Genomic DNA, 18,540 nt, shown 5'->3' on the forward strand with positions numbered 1-18,540 from the left:
ATCATTTGATTTTTAACCTATATGCCCTTTTAGAGAAATTTGTGTAGTTGTGAGGTGCATCTATTGAGATAATTTAGCTGTGATTGTCCCCAGGAATCATATCATTCACATCATTGGTAGTGAAGTATTTCCCCCCAGGTAGGGGTGGGTGTTAGTGTTCTCATTCATTTAACGTTCTCGAGGTGAACAGCTCACTATATCGTGATATTGATTTTAGGCCATATCGGTCAGCCCTAGTGCAACGGTTATTGAAAACCAGCGGTCAAGTTTGATGTAACACATTTCAGCTCCAAATGACCTGCTTCATGGCAGTAAGTTAATCGATATTTGTGGGAAAAACAAAACCATTGTCCCTTCAAAGAATTTAGCTCATGACCAGCAACCTTCTATGTTAGATAATATCCATGAATTTCTCTTTTCATGTTCTTCAGCTTCTGTGATAAAGTTAATTTATACAGGTAGGGGTGTTCTTATTGTGTTCTTGTGTAAAATGTATCAGCATCTGCATTGTTCCTGCAAACCGATCCCTCTAATTTCCTTCGTAGTTATTGCTCTCTGAACTGTGCTCTCCTTCCATATGCCTCTAATGTCAAAGATATGTTCATATATGTGTCTTGAAAAATATGCAGCACAAATAATCAGTTTCTAAACTTTTAAACTGAAACGTGTTACTAAGAAATGTAAACTCAAAACCATTTTTTTCCAGGAAGACAATGTGTTTTCTTAATCTTAGAGGGGATATTTCCATCAATAACTTACCACCAACAAACTCAGCATGATCCTTCTCATATAACTGCTAATACCCATCACAGATAGCGAATTTGTGAAGTAATGTTAGCACTAAAACACTGCTGACTACCATTTTAGGGCAACATGTTTGTACCATGAGTTGTCCTTGAAGTTAGTTTTTTTGTTGTTGCAGCAAACACACAGAAATAAATGCAGGAACGACTGATTTACTGAACTGTGACAGATGTAACGCCCCCTTGTTTTCACAACCTTGTGCTTCCAGTTTAGGGTTAACAGAGCAATGAAAGGAAAAACGGAGACAACGCAAATTTAACCATTTGAGTAATCCAGTACAAGTATGTCTTCCACCTGCAATACAACATACTGAAGGAAGGAAGCAGGACTCTGATAAACAGGAAGCACTTTTGGCCCTGAGAGGTTAAAACGTCCTGTGGTCGATCCATAGGACTTCACAGCGACCTGTCCGTGCTTGGAGAAAGCTACAACCAGCAGCTCTATGTTCATTTATTACTGAGGAACGTCTCTGTGTCAGCAGGCTGTTGTGGAAACAGCAGACCTGAAGATAAACAGCTCAGCCTGAGGCAGGAGGTGGAATATCACAGGAGGGAAGCTCCTCGCTGCACTCTTGTAGCACTAATCCCTGAGTTTATGACAGGAAACATGACTTGCGTCAGCAGAACATTTTTTTCCATGAGCAATGTGTCTGGTCCTAGATGTGCACTGAGCAGGATGTCCACAAGGTGGCAACGTTTAAATCCCTTCCAGCAACAAGGGAAGTTGGTTGGAAATACAGACAGCTTTAAGAAGTAAAAGATGTGTAATTTCACGTTCACTTGGACGTCTAACGGCTTTAGAAGTAGCAATGAAGGACTTAACACTCACATGACACTGCTTCCAGTTCCTTGGTGTCTTCGTCTTTCTCGCTGTCCCTGTTCTCGTCCTCGCTGTCTTTCCTGAACTCCAGGGGAGATGGAAGCTCTGTGTCATCCGTGTTCTGCTCATCCACCACTGAAGAGAGCAAAGGAGGAGGAATGAAGACAACTTGCTGCACATCTATAGAGAACATTTTAAACCAAAACACACAGTGCTTTGCAAAAGTATTCACACTTTTACTAATTCAAGCAAGAAGCAAGAAGTCTCCTTTGCCGTTTGCCACAAGCCATATTGTGGTGGGAAACACAGCAAACATGTGGAAGAGGGTGCTCTGGTCTGATGAGACTTTGTGTGTAGAGAACTAACACTGCACATTACCCTGATCAAATCAATACCACCAATAAAACATGGTGGCGGCAGCATCATGCTGTAGGGATGCTTCAAATCAGCTGGCAAGGAGAAGTTGGTCAAAGGGAGGGGAAGAGGGATGGAGCTAAATACAGCACAGAAACCTGGTAGAGGTTGCAAGAAGCTTGAGCCTGGGTTGAGGTTCACCTTGTAGCAGGATCACCAAAGCATTTTCTCTTTTACTATGCAATCATTAGCTACTTTGTGGCGATCTATCACATAAAATTCCAACACAATGCATCAGATTTTGTTCCTTTAATGTGACAAAATGTGAAGATTAAGGGGAGTTAAAACATTTGCCAGGCACTACAGGTGCCCATGTTATCTCTTTTCTATAATAAAATAATATTTCAAACATGCAAAAAGCCTAAAGTTGTAGTTTAGCTGTGGTAAAAGATGCATGCGGTTCCTTGGTTAGTAACAGAGGATGTGCACCTCTCACAGCCTGCTCTATGATCTGCCGCACTGCTTTCTTCAGACTGTTGGCTCTGAGCATCAGCTGCTCCCTGCTTTTAAACAGCTGCCGCGGGGACCCTCCTCCTCTTCTCCCTCCTTTCTCCGTCTCCTCCTCCTCCAGCTTCCCTTTGGCCTCCGTCAGGCTCTCCTCGCTGGCCTCCTCTTCCTCCTCCTCTTCATCCTCCTCTTGTTCTTCTTCGACAATCGGAGGGGTGCAGTGGGGAAGGGGAGGCAGAGACTGGCATTCTGCATTAAGGGTCTGCAGGAGGGAGTCCAGCTTCTCGTTCAGGATGGCACACTGTTGGGCAGAGGGGGGGGGGGCAGTCAGACAGGCTGTATGCAGCAGCTGATTGAAAAACAGGACATAAAGGGATGTGCAGCCAGAAAAATATGCCTTTTTGTCATTTTTTTTATACTTACTTTGAGAGACATAGAGTCGCACTCCACAACGTTCTCTGTGCTTTTTTCATACGCTTTCCCCACTTTGGCAATAAAATCCTTCACAGTTTCGCACAGGACCCTTAGTAAGAGAAATGAGTTTCAGTAAAGAGGTACCTTGAGTCTTTTGGCTGCTTATGGCATAAATATGTCCAACACTGTTTTAAAACGTAGAAGCTGCAATAACACATTCAGACCGGGGGCGCCCCCATCCAGTCTCCTGGCAGCCGCTTGGAGTCATGACCGATGTTTTTTTGTTAATGCTCTGAATAAAGAACCCTCCAGGATACTAGCTGCTATTGGTTTTCTCTCTGTGACGTTATCTAAAACGTCCCCAACAAGACAGCTTTTTCTAAATCCTAGATTATGTTTATGTGCACATCTTGCAGTTTTATTAAAGGCTGTGCACGCCTATGATGCTGATCTAATGATAAGGTGAGTTGTCTCTTATATTCAGAGCGCTTTTTACCATTTTTGCTTTTCACCATTCATGATGTTGATTGTGAGAGAGAGACTGTATTAGCTGCTACAGCTCCCAGTCTGTTTGCGTCCTAAGATTCTCTCTCTGCAATCTCCTCAGGCAGACAGCTGTCCGTGTAGGACAGCTGACATTGAATCCGTTTCAAAAGTTAAGGTAAAGGCAGAACACAACATAGAGCTGTTTATTTAAAAAGGGAAAAGTAATTAACAAGAGTTTTTCAGTCTAGCATGTCAATTTTACATTTAGGAAGATTTTCATCTACAAGACCAGAGTGTAAATGTTAAGGAGCAAGACTTGAGATTATAGAAGCCTGTAGCTGAATGTATGGAGTAACATTTAGTGCTCGAAAACAACAATGACACTTTTTTTAGGTGACACAAAGTTGGTTTATAATTCAGCATTATGGTAAATGGTATGGTAAAAAAGCTGTGATGCATAGATGTGGAAAATCTGGATAAATGTGTCCTACATTATTTATACACTCTGTTTTAGTTTGGCATCCCATTCTACGTCTAAGTAGAACAGGTTCAAATAGACTCCAGAGGCCAAAGAAATGTGTAAATGGCCCTTTTAACTCTAAATGAGGGTTCACGTCTGGTCGATGAGTCAGAAACAAAATTATGTTGTGATGTGGCAAATCAAAGATAAAGAAAGCCATCTAACAATAAATCAAAGTACAAAGACCTTTATTTTAGGTAAATAAAAAGTAAGCCTTCTCTTTTGATAAAGCTGGGCTCCCTGTGACTTGCTTTCCAGAGCAGCGGTATATTCTAACCCTGGTACTACTGATACAATAGCAGCTTTTTAACAGTATTTCAGTTGAGATTTAGCCCAATTAGGAGCTCTGGTGTACTAGTTCAGGCAATGAGTTCTCACATAAGCGTTAAACACGTACTTGGCAGAGGAGATGACCACAGAGTGCTGATCTGAGTTGAGGATCTTTGTGAGGTGAGTGGCCACTGAGTCTTCATAGGCTGAAATGTGAAACTGCAGCAGGAAAAAAAAGAATAAAAATCAGACAAATGGTTGCATTTTGTTCTGGGGGAAGTATTCTTCCTGTTATGACCCTGAGCTGAAGTGAAGCAGCATTAAAAATGCGTTTCCACTCCTAGCCGTAATCTGTCTGGAGGTCTTGCTGTGTCTGAATGTGCGTGTCGATGCGTGTGATTGTCTTTCGGGGTACCTGGCAGTCGTCGGCTCCCTCGGGCGTGGTGGGGCAGCTGTGTTTGGGTGGGATTTTAATCTCATAGGTCATGATGCTCCAACGGTCCAGCATCTTGGTGCTGGCCCGCTCTAGTTTTTCCAGGATCTGGGGCAGCTGGGTGTCGTCGTCGCACGAAGGGCCCCAGCCCAGCACCCGGGCTAGATCGTTGCCAGTCCCAAGGGGCAGCACCCCCAGCTGGCACTGAAAGGCAGGCAGAGGGTTGATTTGGCCAGTTTCCTACCGCAGGGTGATGTCAGCGGGTGTGTCTGTGTGCATGCATGACTGCCTGTTTCAGTTAAATGACCTTGTTTTTAATATATATTGGCCAGGAGCAAAGACATAAAGCTTAGCAGGAACAGCGGACTACGACAAACCGTTTCCCATCTGCTGGTTGCCTTAAATTTTCAGTTCTTCCACCAAACATTTCTCTTTCAAGAAAACTAAACGTTGCCCTTTTTCAGAACCTTACTTTTAATTTGAGATTTCCAAAAAGCAGTCAACATTTCCAAATCCAATATGTTCATAATGATCAGAAAGGTCAGAAAAATGAAACAGAGCAAGTTTGCTGCCTCTTTTCAAACACCAGTGAGTCAATAAAATATCTCCTCCTTGGTGATGGTCGGTTTTCAGAGTTGCTCAAACATGCTAACAATGATGCATTCAGTAACAAATGGGAACTCTTAAACAAATACCCTTATTTTTTCATTCATTGGTTAGTGTGATGCTATCAGACTAGATATAATCTTAGGCAACAAAAGCGTCTAAAAACGTCAGCAACAGCTTCATGTCTTGTGCATTACCTGTTTGTGTAGATTGAGTTTGTCGATCTCTGATAGGACCCAGCCCACGCTACCATCCCCTCCACACACCAGGATCCGAAAGTTATCAAACTTCTGAAACAGGCGCAAGCTGCCAGAGAAACACATCACAGCATCGACTATAAGGCGGAGCGTTGCGTCGTCTCTGAGTATGAGAATCAGCCGAGCTGCCTGAGCTCGTGTCCTCACCCGAGGTGCGGACCCCCGTTGACCAGGTCGAAGACTTGGGCCGGGTTGAGAAGCTGCTTGAAGCGCCGCAGGAATTTCACGCCCTGGTTGTCGCCGCTTTTGGAGTTGACGAAGACCAGGAGGGGACTGGCACATGACGGGGGACAGGTGGCCTTCCAGAATCCTGAAGAAAAATGGGCGCTTGAGTTTTAAAGTTCTCTGCCCCTCCCCACTGTCAGAGGTTACAATACAAAGTGGCAGCTTTCAGTGTCTCCAAGGACCAAGTTCTCTTTCTGCTTTCCACCATGGCCTATTTAGAGCCTTTCCATCTGATTCACCTCAAGTGTCATAAAGTTTAAAAAGCCTTTCCACTTAATCACTTACTAGTCGCTTTTATCTAAGCGGACCTTCAGTTAAGTATTGTTCAGTAAATTAATGAGCGAGCAAAGAATTGCAAGGTTAAGGCAGGTCAAGTCTATTAACCGTGTTGGTAGTGGAATAGCTCTGCAGCAAAAAGGCCATAGCCCCACTCTGCTTCTGCAGTTCTTCCCGTCGTTATGAACAAACACTCATCCTTCGTAAACCTCTGCGAAGCCGTTTGAGACTGTGTGCGCTAACGCATGTGATGATGACACGTGGTAGAAACACGTGCTGGGCCCTATACGCTAATCTGCGGGAGGTAAAGTAGCAAGACGCTTTGGTCCTTAAAGTATAATCTTGTGATGGCAGCGTTATGCATATTACAGCTTCCACCCACACTTTGTTTTGCTCTTTAGTGTCTCCATCTACACCCTCCTCTGATTTTCCTCCTTTCTGCTTCACTTTCTCTGTCATACTGTTGCTAAGGAATGGATGGAGAAGAGGGTGAGTGGAGAAGGAGACAGGGAGCCACGGAACTCCAGCACGTGCTGCAGCTCGTGTCCGCCCCCCTCAGCCGTATAAAAGCAAACGGCCCCTTTGCTCTTCCCCGGGTAAGCAGAGGGGACCCTGGGCGTGTGAGGCGATGCAATGAGAGGACAGAGAGATGCGGGTATCATCTTTGCTCCTTTTTCTCAGCTCGTGTCCTTCTCTTTTCATCTGGATGCTCAGTCCTCTGTTATCCTGCCACTTTTTTTTTTACTGTTCAGGCACCAATTAGAAGATGGCAGCTCTACACAGACACTCTGTGTGTGTGAGACCTGGCGACCGGCAGCGGAGACAGTAAACCAATCCCACATGCTTATCTGGGATTGTCTTACAGACGCTGATCTAGAATGGCTTTCGATTGAGCTCTGGCAAACAATCCCCACAACACAGTTGTGCAAGGCTAAACAAATACGCTGCTTTCCAAATGTTTTCATGTCTTAACCACAACCGTCAATGCATGTTTCATGCTTGCTCAGTATGAGGGATTGCTGCAAAGCCATGGACAATGCAGACGACTCTCCCTGTGGCTCTACGGTTCTCCAGGAGTGAATGCTGCTTGTCGGGACTTTGATGCAATCAACTGGTTTCCTTATATAGGAAATGTTTGACCAATCTGTATAATATGATTGAATTTGACTTTGTAAAGTGCCTTGAGATGATATGTTTCATGAATTGGCGCTATATAAATAAAATTGGATTGAATTGAATTGAATTTGATTGGGGTTTTATGTATAAGAACAACGCACAGCAGCACATAGTTGTGAAGGGAAGGGGAAACGATCCATGATTTTAATTTTTTTTTATATAGAAATCTAAAGACTATAGTGTTCATCTGTATTGAGCTCTACTATTCTGATCCCCCAAAAATAAAATCCAGTGCAATTACTTGTCTTTAGAAATCATCTATTTAGTAAATCAGGCCCACCTCTGTGTAATTTAATCTCAGAATAAATCTCAGTAAAAATTTGTTTCTGGCCTTAGAGGTTTGTTAGAGAACATCATGAAGACCAAGGAGGACAGCAGGCAGGTCAGATATTGTTAAAGCAGGGGTAGGGTAGGTCTCCCAAGCTTTAAACATCTCCCAGGGCTCGGTTCAGTCCATCATCTGAACATGGAGAGAGGATGGACCAGCTGCACAAATGTTTTTTTATCTGTAAAAATGAATATCATATATTATTTTTAATCCACTTTTAATCACGTAACATCTCACTAAAAAACAAGTTTGTGGTTGTAGTATGACAAAAGGTGAAAAGTTTCAGGGGTATTAATACTTTTGCAGGGCACTGCATCTGACAAGCGCCATTTTTATCTGTGATTGCCATCGCGGCTGACCCACCTGTCACACAGAGCTATTTTTAAACACACCAAACAAGCCTCTTCCTGGAACACATACCTGTTTTAACACCTTTTACAACAAGCAGGAAGCTCATTAAAAAGAATCGATTAGGTGATGACAGCTGTTCCTAGATCGGTAAACAAGGACCTCAGAGGTCGGGGATGTGTTTTTGAAATCAGAGTGAACCGAGCTCCCGCACCGTCCCTTCATGCGGCAGAACAAGTCAGGAGTCAAAGAAAGGAGGCCAGCGAACAAAATAAAGGGTCAGACCCTTTAGAGTGAGTCAGCCCCGATTGTACAGATCACTGTGTGTGCATCGCCTACCATCGGAATCGATGCTGTTGAGCGCCGTGGGGGGAATGATGGAGACTTTGCATTGACCGAGAGGACACTTGCGAGGGTACAGGTCCATGCAGGCTGTGTGCACCTAGAGGAACAAAAAATATGCAATTCAAGATTCTACAATCAAGACCGAAATATGCTAAAGATGATACATTTAATGCACGTGCAGTTTTATTCAACCAAAACTACTTGCTGGAAAATCAGTATGCTTGAATAAACAGCAAATATGACCAAGTCATACATTTCAGAAGAATTTCATGCTAAGATGTTGCCTTCCTGCCTAAAGGCTTAAAGGCACAGTCTTGTCTGCATGTTATTTTTATTTAGCGGCGCTTGTTGAAGCTGCGGATGTGACAGATGCCTTACCATTGCTTTGCACCAGAGGCAGCGCCAGTCCTGCAGCCTTAGCACGCTGCCACATGTCTTATCACACACGGCACATTTGGCACTGACCGGCAGGTTGCCTTCCAACCACTGATGAGGCATGGCAATCTGTAGGTTTACCACAGAAAAGAGTCAAGACTTCTGTCCTGTCTAAAAATATAATTCTCAGATGGTATTGTTTAAAATATTCCTTTTACAACACTTAGGCATTAGAGGTCAACATGCAACGGTTTACCAACTTTCCAGGATTGTGATCATGAGGACAATGGAAATGTATACAGCACATTTGTAACAGTTGTTTTAAAACACCCATTCAACAAATGCTTGACTATCCTTGTACACTAAAATGTTTCAGATCATTAAAGAAAGTGTTGTTACAGACAAAATCTCTTTTCAAATATGACTTAATTTAAAGCTGATCGAATACACACACAAACTACTAGACAACGGGAAAGACAGACCAGAGGGAACAAACTAGTATACAAAGGGAACAGAACACAAGAAACTAAACGCAAAGGAACGGACAAATATGGCAAAAACCAATGATTTGTCTGCTGATTTTCAAAACCTGAGGGACCCCACAAATAATGATATAAAATTATAGCTATAATATGTTTGCTCCTACAATGTGTTGTGCCCAATCAGACGACAAGAACAACAACATTACTGTTGTAATGTCTGCAAGACCGACTTACCTCAGGTTAGGTCAGTATTCACAATTCATCAATAAGAAAAATTTACTCAGGTTATCTTTGTCTGATGTTAAAACTGTCTTGATGATCTGAAACATTTAACTGCGATAAAAAAAAAATATCTGAAATGGCGGCAAAGAATTTGTGACAGCTGTGTTTTTAAAGGTTACTTAGCACCTGCTTCTTAAAAAAAGAAATAGTAAATCATTTTTTACAGTTAAAAATCAGATTCATACAAACTCACCCCATCCTCATCTTCAATTATATCCTTCCCTATAGAGGCCAAGGTCGTCCATTTACAGTTGTTAGTGGCTCTTACAGCACAGCGTTTGTGGGCTTTGAATTTGCACACTGAAAAAACACAAATACACAAACAGAACTGAAAAAGTTCCCACCCTTTACAACAGCTGTCACTCAGCAGCAGCCGCAGCATCCTGCAATAAAACAGCAGCTCAATGTGCCTGGAGATAAGACAATATAATATGAACCACCATTTATTTCTACGCCATAAAATATTAATGATGTAGCAGTCACATTTCTTCTTTTTATAAATGTGTTTTATCTGGGCAACACTGAAGACCTGTGGCTCAAAAACTCCAATATGTCAACTAAAGCAAAAACTCTCAGAATGAATCCGCCTCAGCTGTCCGTGCCTGGTGCCTGGATCATTGTGCAGACGGCAGGCTTCACATGCTGCACCAAACAGGCGTTGTTAGAGAAGGTAGACTCAATCAAATACTACTTTATATTAGTTGGAGAATGTTTAAGTTGTATTTTTGCACTCTGTCAAAGGAAGTTCTTAGACAAATATTGAAGAAAAACAGTTTAAAACGCTTTCATTGATGCAAGAAACATTATTACTTTGACTAATATAAGTTTATGGTCTAACAAAAAACTAAATAAAAAACCATCAGAACAATTTCTCAGCATTGACCAGATATTACCCATAGTTAATCTCATGCTAGGCTATGCTGGGTCTGCGCTGATGATGATTCACTTACCTCGATATGTGGTTTACACAGTATTGGACTTAGGTCTTATTTTCAAAACAATTCAGCTAATACTCTAGGTTGACCACTAGGGGAAACTCACCAACTGTGTATAAAGCATTAAACCTTTAGGCCAGGATGGTCTGACAAGTATTAGGTACGGGAAAAAGAAAAAAAATGAGAAGGTGACGTCACAGCTAAAAAGTAGTTTGCTCCGTCCTGAAACTGTGTAAATTACACACCCTTCATCCTAGCATACATGCACTATACAAAAAGGTGTTTCATAACCCATACGCAAACTACATATATGTGACTAGGCTAACAGAATGCACTTTATTTCTACACTTCAACCTATGCAAAACATGTGTTCAGATATATACACACAGTCATATTCAATAAATTAGGATAACAATAAAAAGTTACTTTTTTCAGTAACTCAGTTCAAGAACGGCAACACAGTATCTACCTTAACACAGACTGATGATGTTTTAAAGCCTTTATTTATGTTAATTATGATTTTTTCCCCCACCTCCAGCTAATAAAAACACAGCATTTAAGATTAAGTGGCATAAAGGTTGTTCTTTCAAAGGTACTTTTGAGCATATTCCAAATTATTAAATGTGACTATAGCAAGCTAAGAAATGGAATGACAGCAAAGCTAAGCTTTATGTCTTCTGGCTTCTGCGTTGCTTCCTTGGAAAAATGAGGGGGAAAATAACAAGGTAATGAAGTTCCCATCGCAATCTACTGTTCTGACTGAAAAAGCACTATTTCTTGAAAAAGCACTATTTCTTAACTTAAAGACACATAAAAAAAACACTATTTTGGATTGTCACAAAGTGACTTTGAAGACTTTGATGTTCATCTGCTGTTCATCTCTTCATTTACTTGGTGTACATGAAGAGCTGCAGCCACTTTTAATGTGTTTCTAAGCTGGGTGCTCTCTGTAATAAATCAGACTGACATGTAGTAAATATGGCATGAATACTTCTCACCAAGATGCCCAAACAAAGAGACTGCTCTCGCCTTTTTTCTCCAGAAGAGACAAAGCACTTAGCAGACTCATGAATAATGCCTGTACTCTGGGGAACTTTCCTTCCAGCCACCCCACCCAGCTCATAGACAACACCAACACACACACACACACACACACACACTAACACATGCACACAATGTTGTCATTCTGCAGCCGACACAGACCCTACAAGTCCAAGTCATATCCGGAGGCAACAATCAATGTTTCAATCGTGTCTACCACTAAATGCTGTTAGAGAGCATTACCAGAACATTAAGGGAACTCAGTGGACGTAATACCACGGATTGTTAATGGCCAGGCGTCCACAAAGCAGACTTGAAACAAACACTGTCTCTGGGAGTATGCATGTCTGTGTATTAAACATAAAAGGACGGAGGATTTTGACAGCCCAAATCAATTCCCACCGACTATCTTGCTCAGGAAATCGAAGGAAAATTTAAGTTGTGTTGATTGCTGTGATTGGCTGGCTGCTCTTGATGTTTAATACAGACACTCTCCTGCTCTCTTCTGCTTCATTTTCCCCTTTTCCATTCTTCTCATTGCTCTCATGATGTCTTTTCCTCCAATTCTCTCTGTCCGACCTTCTCACTGTTACACAATTACCTGTAAGTCAGAGAGTAGGCTTCCACTATTCTCCGCTCCATCTGTGCTGAGCAGCCACAAAAAGTATTTAATAAACACTAGCCATGTCGTCATAAATAAAGTGCTATGTGAAATATGCCGTATCTAAAAAAATTCTCCTAGATCAAAACGTTTAACAGGAGAGACAAAACACAAATAATTTTCTCTTTTTGCACATCCCTTTTTAAAGGATGGACTGGATGAAGTGCTATCAGAGTTCCGGCTCCTAATTGTGGGTCTTGTCATGTTCCTTCTAATGGCTTTGGTTTATGCATTGATTAGCTGGATTTGGCTTCAGAGAAATCAAAGAGATTGATCCCTCTGGCTTCCGTCTGTTCTTGGAAATATGTAATTTACGCACACATTTCTAAAGGATTACCCGCAACAAACACACTTTGTTGTTCAAGGGGCCGATCAGATTTGCTGTTTTGCTCAAAAATGGTCAGATCAGAAAACAGCTGAATTTTCTATGTAGGTTTTTTTTTTCTATGTAATAAATTTTCTCCAATCAGAGCACACCATCAAGCAAACAGCTTTCCCCCTCCTCTCCTCCACCCAGCTGATGCACCGGTCGTGAGTACCGCTAGCATGACAGTCGACAGAGAGCTGCAGCCCCAGATCAGCTTCCCTGCATCAGCTCGACAGGAGGCAGACGCAGCCGAAGCCGCGGAGTGCGAACATCCCATATTCAACCTCAAACTAACTTCACAGCGGCTACTAAAAAGGGGAGCTGATGTGTCAGAAAGGTGGTCTAAAATGCATGAAGGACAAGAGAATCAGAGGAATTACCACGTTTGACCAGTTTTCCAAATATGGTTGTAGCTGCGTATCATTACCTTCAACCTTTACTGAGGAGAGACATTTGGCCTGACAAAGTAACACGCTTTGGAGAATATACATATGCAGCCATATCAACTACATGAAATGGTTTATACAGTCATTGCTTCCCCTACCATTCTACAAGGAGGGCACCCCACCAACAAAATTGCCCGTACCCCCAAGAAGGTCAAGCCATGTAGTAAATTATTATACGTCTGTGCGTGCTCATGGTTAAATTCATAAAAATTATTAGCCTTAATTAGCCTTACCAGATCGCACCCGGAGCTATTTTGTCTCTAGGCTCCCACATAATAAGGCAGACATGAGTCTGTGGACAGGTACGTGCAGAGCTCACTTTTACGAGTGCGTACGCTACGTCACACTATAAACTGCTCAGCGGGAAGAAGTCTTCTCATATGCTCCAAGGCAGTCACGACTCGCAAGCACCTGAGGCGTCTCAGCCTCTCTGTGTCACGGACTGACAGGTGTGCGGTGGGCGTCTCCTGTGGAAACTGTAGCCAATAAATGCACTCGACTATGAAGCTTAAAATGTCTGCGGAGAGTCCGCGCGGTATCTAGTACAACCAAGTGTGCAGCCGCCTTTAATGTTTCTTCTAAGCTGAGTCTTTGCTCCTTTACTTTCAGCTCATAGTCACCTGTGTTCGCATGCAGGTAAACTCACACTCTCACCAAGCGAGAGAGCGCTCAGAGTCACGGCATCATTTTACCTGCCTTGGTAAATGTTTCTGCGTTTTGTAAATGGGCTCAATTTCAGAGTATGGCTGCACTAAAAACTCCCAGGGAGTCGAGAGCATCGAGCGTCTCCTGGTGTCTGTTCTGATGGGGGAACGTGGGGGGTGCATTAAAGAGAAATGCTATACTGACCAGTTAAGTCAGTTAAGTCAGACCAGAATTTCCATCACTTTGGAATCCAACGGGATAACTGTGTCCTTTTCTGTTGTGTGTTAGAACAGAAAATGACACATTTGTTTATTTCTCATGGTGCCCCGATTACGTCAATATACAATAACATTTGTCTAATACAAATATGAGAATGATCACGTCTGCTTAAACTCAATAACAAACAATAACGCTCAATACAGCATCCTCTCAACAAGTAAACGGCTCCATGGTCATTTTCAGATGTCCTACAGAAATACCATTTGCTTTGACTGTCGCAAATCAAAGTCTGTTAGAAACAAAAATCCACCTTCCTGAGTCCATCCCTGAAAACAGATCATTTTCTTCTTGGAAAACTAGATAGACCCCAAGCATGGATCAGAAACAGCTCCCAAATGTAATAAAATAATAATAGAACGTTATTGATCTCACAATGCAGAAATTCACTTCTGCATCTTAACCCATCCCTTTGGGGAGCAGTGGGCTGCCACTGTGCAGCGCCTGGGGAGCAATCAGGGGTTAAGGGTCTTGCTCAGGGACCCAGAGTGCAGGCTGTGGGGATCAAACCAGGTACTTGCAACCTTCTCAGAGCACAATCGCACTGCTCTAACCACTAGGCCACCACCTCCCCTAAATTAAGTTATGCTCAAAAATATTCTAAACTCTGGCAGATCTAGATTTTAAAGAATTTTAATTTAATCATGTAGTCTTCAAAATATAACCATGTATAAAGATACAGCATAGAGACAGAAAGATAAAAAGAGACAGAAAAATGGATAAATGAGAGAAAGATGAAGAGAGACAGAAGCTGGCTGCTCGAATAAAGCTATATTCTGTGATATTAATTTCTAGGGCAAACACTGACAGTGATGTCATGGCACCTTTAAGTCAAGGAGTAACAGTCTCTTTGTGCAACATCTTCATCTTTTTTCATTGTGTGCCACCAGTTTCGGTAATGAAAATATACAAAAGGTGTGCTTACAAATACTTCATATACACACATATATGAACAATTTGTAAGAAGCGTAAGAAAATATCGCCTACATGATCCTAAACACATGATCCTAAACATGGCATCTGATATGTTGCTTCCTACCGTTACAACAGTAACTCCAGGATTTGGTTATCTTTAGTTCTAAATCTAAAATAATTAAGCTTATGAAAGGAATATTAAAAAAAAAACATTGGGAGATTTGTTCTATTTATTACAAAATGAAAATAAAAGTGTTTTTGAAGCTGTTTTGGCCTAAGGGCCATCTCAGACTGGGACACACATGAAAACTTCATCACCTTAGCTGGTCAAATCTGGACTGAATTATCCTAAACCGATGACATGTACTCAGTTTTCAAAGTTTGTCATTTATGAATGAAGAAATGAGAAACAAACACATTATAAATAAATCGGTGGGGATTCTCTCTCCTAAAATTGAAGCTTGACACAACTGTTATTTTAAAAGGATCTTGCAGCTCTTGTCTTATGACTCACTGTTATATTTAGAGAAAAAAAACAAAAGGTTAGTGAGCAACAATTTGTTTTATAAGGGAGTAAAGAAGATTAGTAGGTAAGTTTTATGGATCAAATGAAGACAGACAGAAATATGATGGTTTGATTTTACTATGAATATCTTACTGAATATCTTTTTTTGTATGTATTTATTGACATAAATAAATGCATCTGGTTATTCTGGTGCATCAGGATATTTATACATTCATCTTCTTAATAATAACGTTGTGGTCATACTATACTATAATAATAGACGTTATAATAGTAATAACTATTATTTTAAAGGTATACTATGCAACCGGGGTTGATTTTCCAGCGAGGCTCCCCCCAGAGGGCGAAAGTAAAAGTGCACTGTCGTAAAGATGCTCAGCTGTTCTGGTTTCTCCGTCAAGCCAGGCGCGGTTGTTTTGAGCTTAGCAGACAGGCGAACGCAACGAAAAGTGGAAAAAACAGCAGTACAAACAATGACTAACACAGTGAAGGTATGAACATCAAGCTTCCCGCAGCGCAGCGCTATCTTGGCGAGGCGGCCGCGAGCGGAGAGTCTGGTCTGCAGTAAGGGAGCGCTGCAGGGAACTGTGCTGGGACCGTTTGTGTTCACCCTCTACTCTGCAGACTTCTCCATCAGTTCACCAGGCTGCCATCTTCAGAAGGTCTCTGATGACTGCTATAGTCGGCCTGATCACAGCTGAGGACGAGTCAGACTACAGACAGTGGATAGAGAGCTTTGCAGACCCACCTCTCTGACACAGGTGAACATCCAGGGAACTGATGTTGAGATAGTGGACTCTTTAAGTATTTTTGTGTTCACCTGAACAATAAACTGGACTGGAGTCACAACACTGATGCTCTTTACATGAAGGGTCAGAGCAGACTCTTCCTGCTGAGGAGGCTGAGGTCTTCTGGAGTGCAGTGGGTACTCCTGAAGACCTTCTTTAACTCTGTGGTGGCATCAGCCATCTTCTATGGTGTGGTTTGTTGGAGCATCAGCTTATCTATAGCTGAGAGGAAGAGGCTGGATAAACTAATCAGGAGGACCAGCTCTGTCCTGGGATGCCCTTTGGACCCAGTGCAGGTGGAGGGAGACAGAGGACTGTAAGGAAAATCACATCACTGATGGACAATGTCTCTCATCCCGTGCATGGAGCTGTTGCAGAGCTGGGGAGCTCTTTCAGGAGCAGACTGCTGCACCTCAGATGCTCTAAGGAGCACTTCTGCAGGTATTTCCTCCCAGTTATATTTTGAAATCTGTTTCTTCTATTTTAACTTAAACAATTAATTTTTACTTGATTATGCCTTATTATCTATTAATACTTGCTCATTATTTTTCCCTTGATGATAAGTTCACTCATCTCTATAGCTTAACTTTATTCGATCTTGTGTGCAAGTCCAATATACCAAGTGTATATTTGGTGATCAGAAATAATAAATCATTGCAAACACTTCTAATGGTTACGTTTTATTCTGTGTCTTAGAGATTCCCATGTCTGTCTGGTGAATGTTAGTTTTGCGTTTACAAAGGTGAATAACGATTCAATACCGTTCTAAGGACTTAGTCTGTTCTCACTTAGTTTCTGCTCGGGAAAAACTTGGCCTCACTGAAGATGAAAATGAGCACTAGGAGGAGAGGCTATGTCTGTTATTGGATGAGATGCACCTCCCTGCCCTCACAGCTAAACATTAGCTGAATTAGCATGTGGAACATGCAGATTGTTCTCATTATGTTCTGCTGCTTGTCACTGCTACTTAACACCATCTAACAGAAAGCCTCTCTTGTTAACCCGAGTCCCTTCAACACCCCAGTTTACACTTCTGTTCACAGATGAGGTGAGATATGCCGTCATTCACAAGATCTTTTCACAGTTTTCTCTCTACTAATGGCGAATTGGGATGGGAATGCTAAAAAAAGGGCGCCGAGTCAATGATTATCTAACTCACTGTATGACATGCAAGCATAAGGCATGGCATGAGCTCTTGAGCTGACAACAAGTGTCATTTTAATGCCTTCTCTCCCTGCACCTCAAGCCGTGAGTCTGATGGCCATCCCGCTCCACAAGCCAGGCCATTTCAGAGTTTCCAGCTGGCTTTGGTAAATCCGACCTGCTGGGATGCCACAGACATTTGGAAATATAACATTTCTCTCTTTGTGACTCATAAGGTCTTATACAACTGCTGCCTTGCCAAAGTTGCTATAGGTTCACCGAATCAGTAAGATAACTGTCAATAAAAACGTATGCTTAAGTGTCTGAATTTATAAATGTAAGTCAATAAATGTGAACAAATTAAAAATGTGTTTTTGTTGTCCTTGTTGTCATCTTATACACACATGTTAAATCAGATGTTTTATAAGCGAGGATACAAAATTAGAAGTTACAAATTAAGTTCCAAAGTTACAACTTTGGAACAATATAAGTACGAATCACAGATTTACAAATCTATGCTGGTGAAGATTCTCAGTCATCATCAGTGGTCATTCCAAAATAGTCAAATAAACAAAACAACTGGACTTTTTTCCGAAGTTTGAAGACGTTTTGAATTGAGAAAGCTTTCTGGATAGGAAGCAAAACGTCTTCAAACTTCAGAAAAAAGGCTGTTTCACTCCTTCCCAGTTGATGATAGTAATGTACCTGAAAGTTGTTGTTACAAACATGCTGATTCCACAGGTTCTTGATCTGATAAAAAATATTACACTTTTGGGGTATGTCTCTACCAAGTTTGTATGTTTAGAGAAATAAGTTAGATTCTATTGAGAGTATTGTGAACAACAATATATAAATCAATTGAATTTAAGCCTCTACGTTGATGGGATCATCCTAACATTCAAATATGCTTTATTTTGAAGCACTCCATTATAGTTCTGGTTGTTGTCTTGCCCTCTGCCCTAGTCTTAATTACCCTCTATTTAGCTCTATACATCAGTCCTGAAAAATTGCTGTCCTGCAACTTGATGCAGTCACCACCAAATCTTATTGTATTCATGGTCTGTTCAGGATGTTTCACACTGAGTTTTCTTCCACAAACTTAAATTTGCATGTCGGTCAAAAAGTTTAAGTTTGGTATTTTGGGGTTCTTTGGTCTTCATGCTGTTTGTTCACTAATGTTCTCCAACAAACCTCTGAGGCCTTTAGAGAACAGCTGGACCTATACTCAAAATAAATAACACACATGGATCTTATTAAATAATGAGGTGACTCCTTAAGGCGATTGGTAAAACTGAATTTAGTAAAATCATTAAGGGGGATTAATACAAATGCACACCACAGTTTTCAGATTTTTTTGTAGTAAAACTTGTGACACCAAATTATTTCCTTTCATTTCACAGTTATCTGCCACTCTCTGTTGGTTAATTACATAAAATTCAAAATAAACCCACATAGCTTTGTCTGTACAACAAAATGTGCAAAAAGGGCATAAA

At 41.5% G+C, this 18,540-nt stretch overlaps 1 protein-coding gene across 10 annotated transcripts in view; it reads right to left on the reverse strand.

Annotated features, from left to right (window-relative positions):
- The window catches only part of dgkh (diacylglycerol kinase, eta), an 85,116-nt gene that overhangs the window by 18,561 nt on the left and 48,015 nt on the right, over window positions 1–18,540 (reverse strand). For 6 of the 10 annotated variants that reach the window (XM_021323481.2, XM_036138847.1, XM_036138842.1 and 3 more), the window contains 10 exons: window positions 9,501–9,607; window positions 8,547–8,672; window positions 8,163–8,265; window positions 5,618–5,780; window positions 5,411–5,519; window positions 4,590–4,811; window positions 4,302–4,396; window positions 2,908–3,007; window positions 2,467–2,785; window positions 1,633–1,758 (listed from right to left, as the gene is read on the reverse strand). In XM_021323481.2, the coding sequence (XP_021179156.2) occupies window positions 1,633–1,758; window positions 2,467–2,785; window positions 2,908–3,007; window positions 4,302–4,396; window positions 4,590–4,811; window positions 5,411–5,519; window positions 5,618–5,780; window positions 8,163–8,265; window positions 8,547–8,672; window positions 9,501–9,607 (1,470 nt within the window). The remainder of the gene's footprint in view (window positions 1–1,632; window positions 1,759–2,466; window positions 2,786–2,907; window positions 3,008–4,301; window positions 4,397–4,589; window positions 4,812–5,410; window positions 5,520–5,617; window positions 5,781–8,162; window positions 8,266–8,546; window positions 8,673–9,500; window positions 9,608–18,540) is intronic. The other 4 variants (XM_012876349.3, XM_036138849.1, XM_036138843.1 and 1 more) reach the window with 1 other exon arrangement.

This window comes from Fundulus heteroclitus, chromosome 7, assembly GCF_011125445.2.
Source record: "Fundulus heteroclitus isolate FHET01 chromosome 7, MU-UCD_Fhet_4.1, whole genome shotgun sequence".
Taxonomy (NCBI): domain Eukaryota; kingdom Metazoa; phylum Chordata; class Actinopteri; order Cyprinodontiformes; family Fundulidae; genus Fundulus; species Fundulus heteroclitus.